General features: G+C 37.1%; 1 protein-coding gene across 1 annotated transcript; it reads right to left on the reverse strand.

Annotated features, from left to right (window-relative positions):
* Positions 1-10,906: 10,906 nt before the first annotated feature.
* On the reverse strand, positions 10,907-12,086 carry LOC100672284 (olfactory receptor 5V1-like). Its single transcript, XM_003421839.3, has one exon. It carries the CDS (start codon positions 11,855-11,857, stop codon positions 10,907-10,909), a length of 951 nt encoding a protein of 316 aa, XP_003421887.3. The 5' UTR covers positions 11,858-12,086.
* Between the last annotated feature and the right edge of the window lie 3,194 nt (positions 12,087-15,280).

Here is a 15,280-nt window from a genome sequence, read left to right on the forward strand (position 1 = left end):
GGAGATAAGAGGGTAGAGGGGGTTAGAAGCTGGTGAAAAGGACATGAAAAGAGAGAGTGGAGGGAGAGAGCAGGCTGTCTCATTAGGGGTAGAGTAATTGGGAGTGTGTACCAAGGTGTATATGGGTTTTCGTGTGAGAGAGTGACTTGATTTGTAGACTTTCACTTAGAGAACAATAAAAATCATCTAAAAAAAAACAAAAGTAGAAGACTAGATTATTACATCTACATAATGGAGCAATATGTATCTTTAATGTACACTTATATAGACACACACAAAGAAAAGTGCACACATCATACAGATTCGACAGGTAGGTAGGTAGGCAGACAGGCAGGCAGGTAGGCAGATAGGTAGATTAATATAATAAATTTCAAGATAATTTGTTAAATGATAAAAGCGAGATGCAGTACAATTAGTATGCTAAAATTTGTGTTTAAAATTTTCTTTTGTTGGTTATGTAGTACTCCTAAATGGATACAGAAGAGACTGATGACTGTTACCTCCAGGAACAGAAAATGACTGGCATAGAGAAGAAGATAGAAGGAATAATTCCCTTTTAATATCTTTTGAATTTTATACCATGTTCATGTATTGTCTATTCAAAATATAAGTAAAATAATTTTATTGAAAAGTATGCATGGTGATATCATGAAAAAAGATAACAATAGAGGTTAAATATAGCATTGGAGTGAGCAGCTAAATATCTTTCTTTTAGTTCCATTAATGCCATTTTTGAATGGTGAAATTTGGAGTTAAGTCAAAGATTATATTTATGTAACCTTTACAGATAATATATAGTTTTTATAAAATATAAATATATTATTTGCCATCTATAAAGCAAAGATTATCATTGTCATGCATGCTTCTCAGAATGTGAAAATCAAAAGAGATAATGAATGAATGGTTCATGAAATTTTAGGCACTGGGTCATTTATTTCTATAGGTAGAGGTTTACGTGTCTGTATACCACACTAAAATGTAAGATGCATTAAAGGTGAAAAAAAACCTACAGAATCTTAACCTTCAAATCCCAGTTCTTATGCCATGTAAAAAATAGCATTACCATGTAGAAAAAAAGTAATTAAATTGGCCGTTTCTTCTGGCAACCCATGTACTCTCAAAAATGACTTAGAATAAACAATGTAATATAATCAATAGTAAATATAAGATAAATTCCAAGAAAATTTTAAATCCAATGTTGAAGGAAAGGCAAATAGTAATATCTTCAGTTGATTTTTGAACTGATGACTTCTATAACATAATTGCATGTTTAACTCGTTCCAAACATAAACTTAATCTTGACTGTGTAGCACCTAAGAGGGAGATGGCCACCCTAATTTATACTGAGTTACTGGCTTTTTTATTTAACTTTATACTTGAATTTTCATTTGAATGCTTCACTGAATTATAAAAGTCAACATGTCAGACCGAACTTATCGTGTCTCTGACCGTGCTCCTTCTCCAGTGTTCCTCAATTTAGTGAACAGAACAAGAGCCATCTAGTTGTTCAAACTAGAAAACTGAGAGCTACACTGGTTTCTCCCTCACCTCCATTCCAGATTTTAAATCAGTCATCAAATCTTACATCTCTGCTAAATATCTTTCAAATTCATCTCTTTATCCACACTGTTATAACCTTGATCCAAGCTATAATCCCTTTCAATCTAACCACCACAGTCACCTACCTAGTCACTTTACCCTCATTCCTGAACCAGGCTTCACAGTGTAACCAGATGGATTGTTTAAATGCCTGTTATAAATAAATTTTAAACGCTTCAATAACTTTCAACTGGACATGCTTACAAACTCTCTATGATCTGTCTTCAGCTTATCTTTCCATCCTCACCTTTTCTATCCCTTGGATCTGTTCACAGTGGGTATCTTTCAGATCTTCAAATATGCCAAGCTGTTCCACTGTAAGAGCTTTACTCACGTTTATCCTCCTACCTGGATTACTCCTTACTTTCCCTGTCCTTTAATGCAGGCAGAAAAACTTATTTGACCTTTGGGTCTCAACTCATCTCAAACTGATGGGTCCCATTATTGCATTCTCCTATAGGACCTGGTACTTCTACTCATGTGATAATCATTGCCATCGTACCTCATCCCTTTATCAAAAATTACAACTTCCCATAATCTCACTATCAAGCATCCTAGACTCCAACCACCACCAACTAACTTTATAACTTGCCCTCTACAATACTGCAAATACTAAATCCTTCAGTCCCAAATTTCACTGCTCCTTTTTCTTGTCCCTCATTATGCACATGTACTCATGTTCCTCCTTTGTTGTTGTTGTGTGCCGTCAAATTGATTCTGACTCCTAGTGACCCTATATGACAGAGTAGAACTGTCCCATAGGGTTTCCTAGGTTGCAACCTGTATGGGAGCAGATCGCCAGGTCTTTTCTCCTGAGGAGCAGCTGGTGAGATTTTCGGTTAGCAGCCGAGTGCTTAACCATTGTTTGATCTTCCTTTTTGTTGCTGTTAGGTGCCGTCAAGTCAGTTCTGATTCATTGCCACCCTACGTACAATAGAATGAAAAACTGTCTGGTCCTGTGCTATCCTCACAATCTTTGCTATGCTTGGGGCCATTGTTGCAGCCACCGTGTCAATCTATCTCATTGAGGGTCTTCCTTTTTTTTCCCTGACCCTCTGTTATACCAAGTATGTTGTCCTCCGGGGACTGGTCCCTCCTGATAATATGTCCAAAGACCATGAGATGAAATCTCACCAACCTCCTTCCTAAGGAGCGTTCTGGCTGTACTTCTTCCAACACAGATTTGTTCATTCTTCTGACAGTCCATGGTATATTCAATATTCTTTGCCAACGCCATAATTCAAAGGCATCAATTCTTCTTTGGCCTTCCTTATTCACTGTCCAGCTTTCACATGTATATGAGGCAATTGAAAATACCATGGCTTGGGTAAGGCAAACCTTAGTCCTTAAAGTGACATCTTTGTTTTTTAACACTTGAAAGAGGTCTTTTGCAGCAGATTTGCCCAATGCAATGCGTCTTTTGATTTCTTGACTGCTTCTTCTGTGGATGTTGATTGTGGATCAAAATAAAATGAAATCATTCATAACTTCAATATTTTCTCCACTTATCATGATGTTGCTTAGTGGTACAGTTGTGAGAATTTTTGTTTTCTTTATGTTGATATGCAATCCATACTGAAAGATGTTGTCTTTGATCTTCTTCGGTAAATGCTTCAAGTCCTCTTTGCTTTTAGCAAGCAAGATTGTGTCATCTGCATATAGCAGGTTGTTAATAAGTCTTCCTCCAATCCTGATGCCAAGTTCTTCTTCATTATCCAAATTAAATTCCATGATGCACCTTTATTATCACTCCCTTGCATATACCCTCAAATCCCTCGATCAACTTGTACTTATGTCCTAATCTTCCAAAATCCAAACCACTCCCTACTTATTCTTCACCTATATCTTTGCAGCTGGACGTAGCTGAACAAACACACACACATGCTCACTTGTCAAGCAATCACATGTTTTCCTTTCCCCTTCTACTGCAAACTTCTAACTCTTCTCTTTCATCCTTGCTCTCAGTGACTTTGTTTCTTATTTCTTGAAATAGTAGAGGCAGTCAGGAGAACTTCCTCCCAACATATCTACCTACATTTTATAACTATGCCCATATTTTCTGCCTTCACAGCATTTATGATGGTTTAATGTTTGATACTCCTGGTGAAATCCTATCCCTCCACTTGTATACAAGATTCCGTTCCTTCATATCTTCTCAAGAACATTGTTCCAGTTATTCACTCATTCTCTTACATCATGCATATTCCCCTCTAACAATCTCCCACTTCCATTCCATTTGTCTACTTTCCTTTACTACTAAACCTCCATAAATATTTGCCTATATCTACTGCTGGTGATTCTTCACTTTCTGGGCTCTCGTAAACCTACAGTAATCAGGATTTTGCTTTCACTCTTTCACCAAAATTTCTTTTTTAAAGTCATCAAGAACAATCATTGTCAAATCAAAAGATGAAGTCATAGTTTTCATTTTACTTGATCTTTTAATACCATGTGACCTTGAAATGCTTTCACTGCTTGATTTCCAGGCTATCACACACTCCTATCTTTTTCTCCTGTCCCACGAGCTGCTCCTTCTATTTTCTTTGTTCATTTCTCAGCGTCTCTCCATGGCTTAATTTTTCAGTACCCAGAGCAAAATGTTATAACTCTTCTCTTTTTTTCTCTTCTCTGACATCCCAAGCAGTCTAATGGCTTTCTTTATAATCTCTTCTCTGATGACTCCCAAATTCATATTTACAGCCGAAATCTATTCCTTGAATTGCTGAAAATTCTTACTCAGTTTTCACCTAGATGTATACGAAGCATAGAAAACTTAACCCCTAATATTTTGCACAAACCTCATGCATTTTTTTATCTGGTAAGTGGCAATTCCACCCTCTCAGACACTTCAGCAAAAACCATATAGCATGCTTGACCCCACTCATTCTCTCACATTCCATTCTATTGGCTCTAGCTCCAACGTAAGTGCAGAAGCTAATGATTTCTCATTATTCCCTCTTCTACTCTGTCCAAACCACTATCATCACTCATTTGAATTATTAGAATGATCTTACTTTCAACCCTGCCCAGCTAACATTATTTTCACAGCAACGTCTAGGATTATCCCTTTAAATATATACTCCGAGCCCTTTAATGGTTCCCATCTCATTTAGAGTGAACACTTGAAGCCAACACAGTAACCTACAAAATCCTACATGATCTGGCCCCTATTTATTTTCTCCTTTGATGCTTTCTTCCTTGATTACCAATCACACTGACCTTGCAGCTGTCCCTGAAAAGCTTTCCAGGCAGACAGGTTTCTACTCAATGCAAAAAGGCAATGCCAAAGAGACTCCCTGAGTGGTTCCACCTGACCGCCTTTGCTCCAAATTGCTACAGCTTCCTTTGGTTGTGTGCATACTCTCCCAGGTCACCCAAGGATATGGGCTAGTCTTTTTCCCAGGTGGGAAACCACTGGCTCTGGGTTCTGGGGGTGGGGAACACTCTACAGAGGCCACCTGGGAGTTTGACCTTTAAATGATCCTGGAGAGGAGAAAGCCTGTAACATAAATATTGATTTTTTCATTATTACAGCAATGAGCTTTTGGCTCAGGATCAAAGAGACCCACCTGGCTCAGGGAACCGGCCACGAAGTGGAAGGAACCAGGTGGCTGAGAGGCTAGAGGCTCCCACGTTGTGGAAGGATGGGCATATGGAGCCAGCACTCTTAGTGCAGACCTGGGACTAGGCATTGGAGTAGGGGAGGCTGTGGAGTACAGGCTTCAGAGTCTGATCCAGATTCAAATTCCAATCCTAGGTTACTTAATCTCTCTGAGCCTCAGTTTCATTACCTGTAAAAATGGCGACAAAAGTAGGGCCAACCTAGCAGGGCTGTGGTAAGGACAGATTATGATAATAAGTCTGCCACTTACTGAGTACTTTTCGTGTAAATATTATGTTTTATCCCATTTAATGGTCATAACGGAAACCCTGGTGGTGTAGTGGTTAAGTGCTACGGCTGCTAACCAAAGGGTCAGCAGTTTGAATCCGCCAGGCGCTCCTTGGAAACTCTATGGGGCAGTTCTACTCTGTCCTATAGGGTCACTATGAGTCGGAATCTACTCGACGGCACTGGGTTTGGTTTTGGTTTAATGGTCATAACAACCTAATGTTATAATCAGTCCTATTTTATAGAAGAGGAAACTGAGAAACAAGGTAGCTTGTTCAGCTAGAAGTGAAGTTGCTGTGTGTAACCCAGGAAAAGGAAAGGTTTCTTATTATTTTTCTTCCAGTTGCTCATCCAGGCTGAGCTCATGTTACCAGCCACTCCTGCCCCCATCACGTGTCACAGAGGCGTTTATTTCCCCATTACCAACAGACCTTAGTTGATTTCTGAAACCAGCCCTTGTGAGGTTGGTGCCAACAGAAAAGCAAGCTCCAGTGGAGATCAGTGGGCAAGGGTGGTGGGTACGCAAGGCCCCTGGTCCCTCTCCGGGCTGGAGGTGGGGACAGCACCTTCTCCTGCTGAGGTGGGAGAGGCCACACAAAGGGTGCTCTCCATGCAGCAGAGAACCCCACCTATGCCCACGCTTTTGCCCTCTCAGTCCCTAGAACTCATTAATCACATTCTCATTTCAAGATCTGAGCAGAAGCTCTGCACTCAGCCTAGAACACTCTTCTATTTGGTAAACCACAAGGCTGGTTCCCACATGTATTTTAGATCTTTGCCAAAATGCCACCTCCTCAGTGTGAACTTCCCTGATTGCCTATATTAAATTACAAATTAGTTAATTAATTAAATTAAAAGCACTTTCTGTCACCATTTCCTGCTTTGCATTGTTGTTACCAACAGCACTTATTTTAATCTTGTATATTGGCTATAGAGTCGCTATGAGTTGGAATCAGCTCAATGGCAGCAGGTTATATTGGCTTTTACATACTCATATTGTCTTTAATCTCCTACTTAAATATAAACTCTAGAAAGGGGAACAAGTGTTGTCTATGTTATTCAATACTGCACTCCCCACACCCAGCACCTAAAACAGTGCCTGGTGCAATGTAGGTGCTCTCTATATATTCACTGCGTTAACTAATATATTTATATTACCTGCTCAGTGCTTGCCTATTATGAAAACTACTCTCACAAAGTCAGAATTTTTTTAAGAATTCCAGTCGATAATCTATCCACATGTTCTCCTGAATATCATGCTATACTCACAAAGAACACTTTCACTTTTACCAGAGCATGTGACAACATGGAAAGCAAGCAGTGCTTTTTAGCCATGTAGGGCCAGTTTTTTCAGCAATTCATTCTCCGGGACACTAATGATTCTTAATGATTCATCAGTGTCAGTAAAAAGTATGTAAAATTTATGTAAAATTTAAAAGTTATGATTGGTGAAGGAAAATAGAAGGCTAGGAGCTGCATTCCGTGGATATGGATATAGAAGAGATATTCTAACTGGAATTGTTCATAGTGGAGGAAAGAATTAATCTCAGGAATCATAAACATAACTGAAGGACATTGTAGATGGTGCACACATCAAAAATTAAGGTGTATGGTTGTGGAACTATGTAAGTAGATACTGTATACTAACCCAACACTGTCAAGTTGATTCTGACTCATAGAGACTCTATAGGACAGAGTAGAACTGCCCCACAGGGTTCCCAAGGAGCAGCTGGTGGATTTGAACTGCTCATCTTTTAGTTAGCAGCCAAGCTCTTAACCACTGCACCACCAGGGCTCCATACTTTATATATACATATGTACATATACACTTTATACTATAGCTCTGATTTTTTTTTCTTGCTCTTGGATAATAGCACCATGCCCCTTCTATTAAGCATAACATTACTGCAAAGTAATGTAATTTTCTAACACTAGATACAATCCATCACTAAAACTGGAACCTGCCTCTTTTATGATTATTAATTTCCACATGCATTAAAATGTTACTTAAATGTGTTCTCTTCGCTTCACTTTTTTCTTCCGTTTATATCCTCTCTATCTTTCTCGACTGCGTGCACACACACACACACGCACAACCACTTAAAAGACATACACACTGAGACATTTAATTACAACATACACTTATACTTGATTGCACAAAGAGCCTACCCTAAAAAACAACAATGAAAATGTTGTTGGAAAAAATGATTAGTAAATCCACATTTTTTTAGCTAACTACTTGTTGCTTGAGCACACTTGCAGTTCAACAATTTCCACAGCCTGAACTCAAAGATGTTGCCCAGTTGCTCACACTCACCTACTTTAATGGTCTCAACCCCTTTGCACTGGAAAATTACTCCTCTAACCTAATTTTTTTTTTCTATTTACTCTCTGAGCTCTTGAACTTCCCTCTCTGTACGTACCTTGGAATAAATATAGCCTTTTGGCTCAAAAAGGATATCAAAAAATCAGGGATCAGATGTGTTTATTTTCTCCCTGAATAAAATTATCATGAAGAGGGGTTGCTGATTAAAGCCTCTTATTTTCATTTATATTACAGACAGCTTATATCTATGGGTAAGAATGAATCTCAGCAGATCTCTCTTTTATTCTGACCAGAGGAGAAAAATACAGGCTTAATCCTCTATAAACTTCTCCCGTGATGTCTTGGGCATTAATGTCTTGGGATTTTCTCTCCAAGGCCTTATTCACTCCATATTTCTCTTCCCATAAGTTCAATTTATTTCACGTCTTTCATGTGCTTATAAGGCCACTACATTGATTTTTAAAAACAGTAATCTTTGATCAGAGTCCTGTATCAGTAATCAGAAGAAAGGGGCCAAAAAATATAAAAGAGAAGACACAGCTCCTAATCTTGGGAAGCCTAACATCTAAAGGATGCAAAGAGTGATATCATTTAGAGCAAAAGAATGGAAGCCAAAACTGATTAATTATAAATGAGTTCTACACACACAGAAAAAGAAAAGATTAGGGCAAATGACGGTCATATATGGAAGACTGAACACCGGTGATGAATTTGGTTAATTTACATTTAAGCATTAAGTGTTTATACAGACTCTAAACATAAGCAACTTTATGGAGCCTGTTGAAATAATGCAAGGTGTCTAAAGTCATTATTAGCACTATTATGACAAATATTCTTTCTGAATGGAAATAGAGAAAGGATATCTTTCCTGGGTTCTCTTTCAATTTATCAAAAACTAATAAAATTCATTTTATGATTTATTAGCAATGTTGCCCAAGTTTTTTTTTTCAAACCTGCCCTTGATACACAGAGTATGAGTTAAAGACAGATCGGAATAATACACAGGTTAATTGCAGGAATAGACTCAATGAAATGACTCTCAGTAAACTAGTTTGGACAAAGTAGTTTTCAAAACTTGGCCTATTTCCCTTCAAAATCCCATAAATGGGAGTTATGCTGCCAATAAAAAAAAAAAAATTTTTTTGGCTGTGTAATTGCCTACCAGACTTACCTTCCTGCACAAAGATAAAAGCGAAACAAACAAACAAGCACAAACTGAATGGATGGCACTTGAGTTGCACTGGCCAGGAATCAAACCCGGTCTCTCACATGGAGGGTGAGAATTCTATCACTGAACCACCACTACCCTTGACACAGCTGTAAGCACTGAGAATACATCAGTGAATAAGTCAGCTAAGATCCCTGCCTGAATGTAATTTATATTCTAGTGGATAAAACACAAAGTAAACAAATGAATGGATAAATGAGATAGTAATAGATTCTGATAATACTATGGAGGAAATAAACAGCAATGTTGTATAAAGTAATTGGAGAGTGGTATGTTACTTTAGGTAGAATTGTCAGGGAAACTTTCACGTAGGAGCTGGTGATAAATGAATTCAGAGAAAACAATTTTTCTAGTTAGAATGGTGGAGGATACTTTATGGAAGAGGTGGAATTTTAGGTTGATTACTCAGAAGTGGGTGCAGGATGTTAGAACAGGTTAGAGTAGAACCAGGAAAAACCATTAGGCTGTTAGAAAAACAGAGTAGAAATGAAATAGGGGCCTAAGCTAGAATGGTAGTGAAGGCAAGAGTAATTAGATGATGAAAAGCTCTATGGCAACATCAACTTCGTGTTTGTCTTTCAATTAGTCGTTTTCTTCCTTTCTTTCTTTGTTTCTCCCTATCTCTTTTTGTGGATGACTGTAGTTCTCATCCCTCTAGGTTTTTTTTTTCCCTGCCCTTCATTTATCTTGCTCCCTCCTTTGCTGTTTGTATGTTTGTTTGTTTTCTCTCCTTTCACCTTTTTCTCTATTTTGTTCATTTTTCCCTTCTCCTTAATCATATTCTCACTATTTCTTACCTGGAAACAACATAGAATGAAAACCCATGTACTTGTATTCTTTTATAAATGGATGTGTGTTCTCTGTTATAAATTTAAAGAACGTGTGGACTGAATATTTGTATATCTTTAGAAAAATTAAAATGTTTTTCATTCTTCTAAATTTTGTTTTGTCACATAAGGCAGTTTTTCTAAAAATGTGTCATTACTTAAGAAGAACTGAAGTGTAATACCATGTGAAAAAGAGTTATCTAGAAGATTTCTCAAAGAAGATAAGATAAATACCACACCTTGGTTCAAGCATCTAGTGAAAAACTTGACATTACCTCAGAGCTAGAGTTGAGAGAACTCATTTCCTCAGGATTTATGCATTTCTGTTGAAGTCCTTATCTCTCAGGGCAAAACGTGGAATTTAGCAAGTTTATTATAGTTCTGTTCAAAATTGAAATGAACTGATCATTTTACAGGAACTAAATTAGGACACATAGAGATAAGCATTATTTGGGTAGTCTTAGCAGAAAAATGTGTTGATGGTGTATGAAAATGAGGAGGATTCTGAATTCCCTGAGAGAAAATGTTCTCATGATTTTAAAAGTATGGTAAATATAAGAAGGAAGGTGACAAAGGAAGATATTTCAGACAAATGTTACAAGAAACAGAGGCACAAGTCAATGGATAATTTGCCACAGGACAAGAGCAAAATTTAAAAACAGCAGATTAATGGAAAAATATTAGCAACAAGGCTGTAAAACAAATAATAATCATAAAGACCCAATATGGAGATAAGAACATCATATAGTCAGTATGCTTATAAACTTCAAATTAACTTTTTTCAACTTTTTATTTGGAAACAATTTCAAACACATAGAAGTGTTTCAAGAATAAGAAGAATACAAAGAATGTCCGTATACCCTTTATCTAAATTCATCTATTGTTAACATTTTGCCCTATTTGTTTTACCGTTGAAATTAAATCTTAACTCTTAGAGTTCTATTTGTAGTGTTCACAAGAAGTAACCAGATAATATCAGTAAGACGGATAACCTTCTAATATTATTTACACAAACACAGATTAACAAAAGCTACATTTCAAGATAATTGGAATTTGGAAGCTGCTGCTTTTTCTCTCACAGCTCTCAAGGCCTTTCTTATGTCCTTATTCCTCAAAGTATAAATTATGGGGTTTAGCATGGGTGTAACAACACTGTACAGTACTGAGATCAGTCGGTCTTTTGACAATGAGTAAGATGAGATGGGCCGTACATATGTGAAGATGGAGCTGCCATAATAGAGAAGGACAATGACCAGGTGGGATGCACATGTAGAAAAGGCCTTTTGCCTCCCCTCTGAAGAGCGAATTTTCAAGATGGTGGAGATGATATAGAGGTAGGAGAGGATGATACCCAGGAAAGGAGCCCATCCAATGAAGACCCCAACGATGAGTAGCACCAGCTCATTGACAGATGTATCCCCACAAGACAAGATGAGCAAAGGGGGGATGTCACAAAAGAAATAATTAATCTGGTTATTGCCACAGAAGGGCAAGTGGAAGGTTAACACTGTGTGCACCACTGAGTTGAGAAAACCACCAATCCAGCAGGAGGCTGCTAACTGGCTATACAGGACCTTGTTCATAATAACTGAATACCTTAAAGGTTTACAAATTGCAATGTAACGGTCATATGCCATTGCTGCCAGCGAAAGACACTCTACCCCCACAAAGAAAAGGAATGCAAAAAGTTGACTCACACAGCCTCCATAGGAAATGCATTTATTCTCCGATAGGAGATGTACCATCATCTGGGGGACATTAGTGGTGGTGTAGCAGATGTCAAGAAAGGCTAAATTTCTCAGAAAAAAATACATGGGGGTATGTAGTCTGGGATCAGCCAAGATGACCAAAATAATGAAGATGTTGCCTCCCAGTGTACAGAGATAGATCATAAAGAATATGGTGAAGAGTAAAAATTGCAAATTATTTAGGTTGGAGAATCCCATGATGATAAATTCAGACAGAGTCGTTTGGTTTTCTCCTTCCATGATGTTTCCTCTTGGGAACTGGGAAAAGTGTAGCACAAATTATAGTGTTCATGTGCTACAAGAGCAACAATCTACAAAACAAGAAAAGATAGATTTTATAGATAAAAGAATCATTGTCTACATCAAGATAAATTCTAGGGCATATAGAATCCATGACAAATTATTGTGGTACCTACCAAACATCACATAAAAATAAAAACCCACATGTTTAACATTTCCTATGGGACACAACTCTTACAGAACATTAGCAGAATCTTTGCAAGAAAAGTAAATGTTGAAGAGTCCAGATTCAGCAGCTTGAGGGCTATTTATGAAAATAGGGAGTGGCAGGCCCCTTCCCTCATACTCCATTGTGTCTCGAAAATGATTGATGAGGATTATCATCAGATAGTTTGCATAAGAGTTCTGCAGTTATTTTAGCCTCACCTCGTGATGCTTCTTGTCCTCTCTTGAGGACTTTTTTTTCTAGTTTTGATATTACAGTAAGTTATATATTAAAGATGATGGGAGAGAAAGAGAAGATGTGAAAAACAAGGTGGTACCAGATTATGTCTTTGGAGAAATTCATGAAGTAAATAATAGTGGCGTTCTGGAACAGATTCCACACCTCTTAGACTAGGAAATAAAGATAACATCAATGGAATTGGTTATTAAAACCACTTCCTGGCAGAGAGAACACTTAAGAACAGAAAAATTAACATCTTTTATGTCCCAGGTTTGGTGATAAAACACGAAAAGTACTTGATCTCATTTTAAATTCAAACAGATTGTACTCTTCCTGCTATACAGGATGGAAAATATGTCACGTCTTGAATGCCAGTTCTGGCCAAAGTGTAATGGCCACTTCAGTCAGTGTTTAAAGAAGTATGTAAGGCTTGACTCAGGGGGAAAAAAAAAAGAGTGCAGAGAATAGAACATGTAAGTACTTCATATTTTCCAACATTGTACAACACCATGATACTACTTTACATTCAGAGGTATATACATCACAGCAGGTAATTTTAGAGTAAAACTTCTCTCTAACTGGTGCAGTCACTTCAAACAATGGTTATACAGTCAATGCATTTGTGCTTTTTCAATATCTTTCACTAGACTTGTCCTCAACTGTGTACTTCCCAGTTCTTCCAAAACATTTTTTTTCTGCCTAGTCTTCAAGAACATGGGGCTGACTCAGATCAAATACTCTGAGTCGCCATACCTAACTAATCATCTCTGTCAAAAATATCTATTAACTTCCTAACTATGCTAATATAAGCCGTTGGTTGCAAAAGAAAACAATCAAAATTTAATGATGAATTCAGCCTGCTAGATAAACATTTCAAGTATCCTCATGGAAATGGGTCAATAGTTACCAATTTTTTGATAAAGCATAGAGTTCCTCTATCGTTGATGACTTTCCTTAACTTCCTAAACCACCTGGATGCTTAGAGTCACTACAGACTAATTTTCCAGGTTGTAGAGTGGTTTAGGATGGAGAATTTTTTTAAATTAAATCTATAGGTAGAAACTGGCATCATTTTTAAATAATAGTTTTCCATTTTTCTTTTATAGAAACTGGCCAGGATTCACATTTACTTTATATCCCAACTTATTAGGTTTGCATATATTTTTTCTTATCATAAAAGTAAAGTATATTAATTGTAAAATACTAGAAAAATTATGAAGAAATAAGCTAAAAATTATCCTTAACCCCACTAAGAGCTAAATTACTTCATATATCCTACCAATAATTTTTCTATGCATATATATACTCAAAATTGAGATAAGACTGTACACAATTTTATGTTCTGAACATTATTATAATATTTCCCCATCATTAAAATTTCCTACAATATGTTTTGTAATGGCTGTGTGTAAGTCCATCATATGGATGCACCAAACTTTAAAAAACCCAAGACTTGAGCATAGTTCCCATTATGAGTGAGTTCTCTAGAATTGATAACAATGTGCTTATCAATTGAAAATTCAAAAATAAGAGGAGAAATCCTGAGTAATCCTGCTCTCAAAACCTTTACATTCTTCTCTACCAGTCTCCATTTCCTTCCCAGCACTGAAATCTAACAAAGCCAGTACTATACAGTGGCTGTTTATACAATCAGTAAGCATGTTTTGAGTGCCAGGCATTGTTCTTGGGGCTGAAAATTCAATTGCATATCTTAGACTATCTCTCAGGAAACTTAACAGAATGGGGAATTGTAGACTCTTAGAATTTCCAATTTGGAAGGAGCCTTCAAAGCCAACTTCTGCAGTCACTGAAATACCTTCTACAGCTGTTTACTAAGTGGTAATCCAGCCTAAGATTGAACGCTGCATTGATGGGAGATGCAAAACCTCTAAAGGCAGACTATAACATCTTTAGGCAAAGACAAGGGTTAGAAAATTCTATTTTCCTTCTACTTTAATTTAGTTTTTTTTTTTTTAATTTTTATAACTGGTAAGATGGATAAACCCAGGCTCTTCCACTTATTAGTTGTGTGAGCACTAGCAAATTTCAGCTTCTCTACCTACTTATGTGACCACAAGCAAGTTATAAAACTCTTCCTCTCTACATTAAAATAAAAATTTATTCCTCATAGGGAAATTTTGAGCATTAAATGGCATAATTCATATAATACTTAACATAGCACTTAGTACATAGCAATGACTAAAAAAAGATGTTGCTATTATTATTATTTCACCTATTTATTTTAGGCCTGCCTTCTGAAACCACAGGTAAAGTTTGCTCCCTCTTCTACATAAAAGACTACTATGTGAAACTTCGATTCTCCAGAATAAACAAGTTCTCATATAATGTGGATCTGATAACAAACAACTTTTATGCCAATATCAATCTGTTTTATCATCCAGCGGAACTTTTCCCTTTTCACAATTACAGACTGAGATATTTGTCCCTTATTAAAAGTATCCAAAACATCAGTAGAACAGATAAAGCAAATATTTTGGAAAGCCAAACATCTTTTCCTCCCCCTAGCTAAAAAAATTCACCCTAAAGAAAGGCACACAGTCCATATACACTTGGATTGCTCCATGCACCCATATCCCGGACAGACATCCTCATTGCCTCACTTAGAGGAGCTCCACGTGATTCTTAATTTCCTTTCTTCCTAACCACTCTATCCAAAGTGCATGGTTGAAGAATATCATTAATATAAGCATTAAGACCCCCCAAAAGAAGAAAAATACTTGCCTATAGTAAAAAAGGAAGCATACGAGTCAATGTTAAATTCAAAATTCCAGAGCTTGGTATGAAGCTGCTTTTATGGACTTCTAGAGTGTTTAAAAAGAATCATTGTCCCTTGGGTTTCTACACTATTAGAAAAACACTTAATGAGAGCCAGTTAGCCCTAGCTGTGTGCCAAAACTCTGAAAGTTAGAAAGGACATGCTGCTTCAGGGAGTTGAAATTGAAAAGATTCAAGTGAAC

Source organism: Loxodonta africana, chromosome 1 (assembly GCF_030014295.1).
Source record: "Loxodonta africana isolate mLoxAfr1 chromosome 1, mLoxAfr1.hap2, whole genome shotgun sequence".
NCBI classification, from domain to species: Eukaryota; Metazoa; Chordata; class Mammalia; order Proboscidea; family Elephantidae; genus Loxodonta; species Loxodonta africana.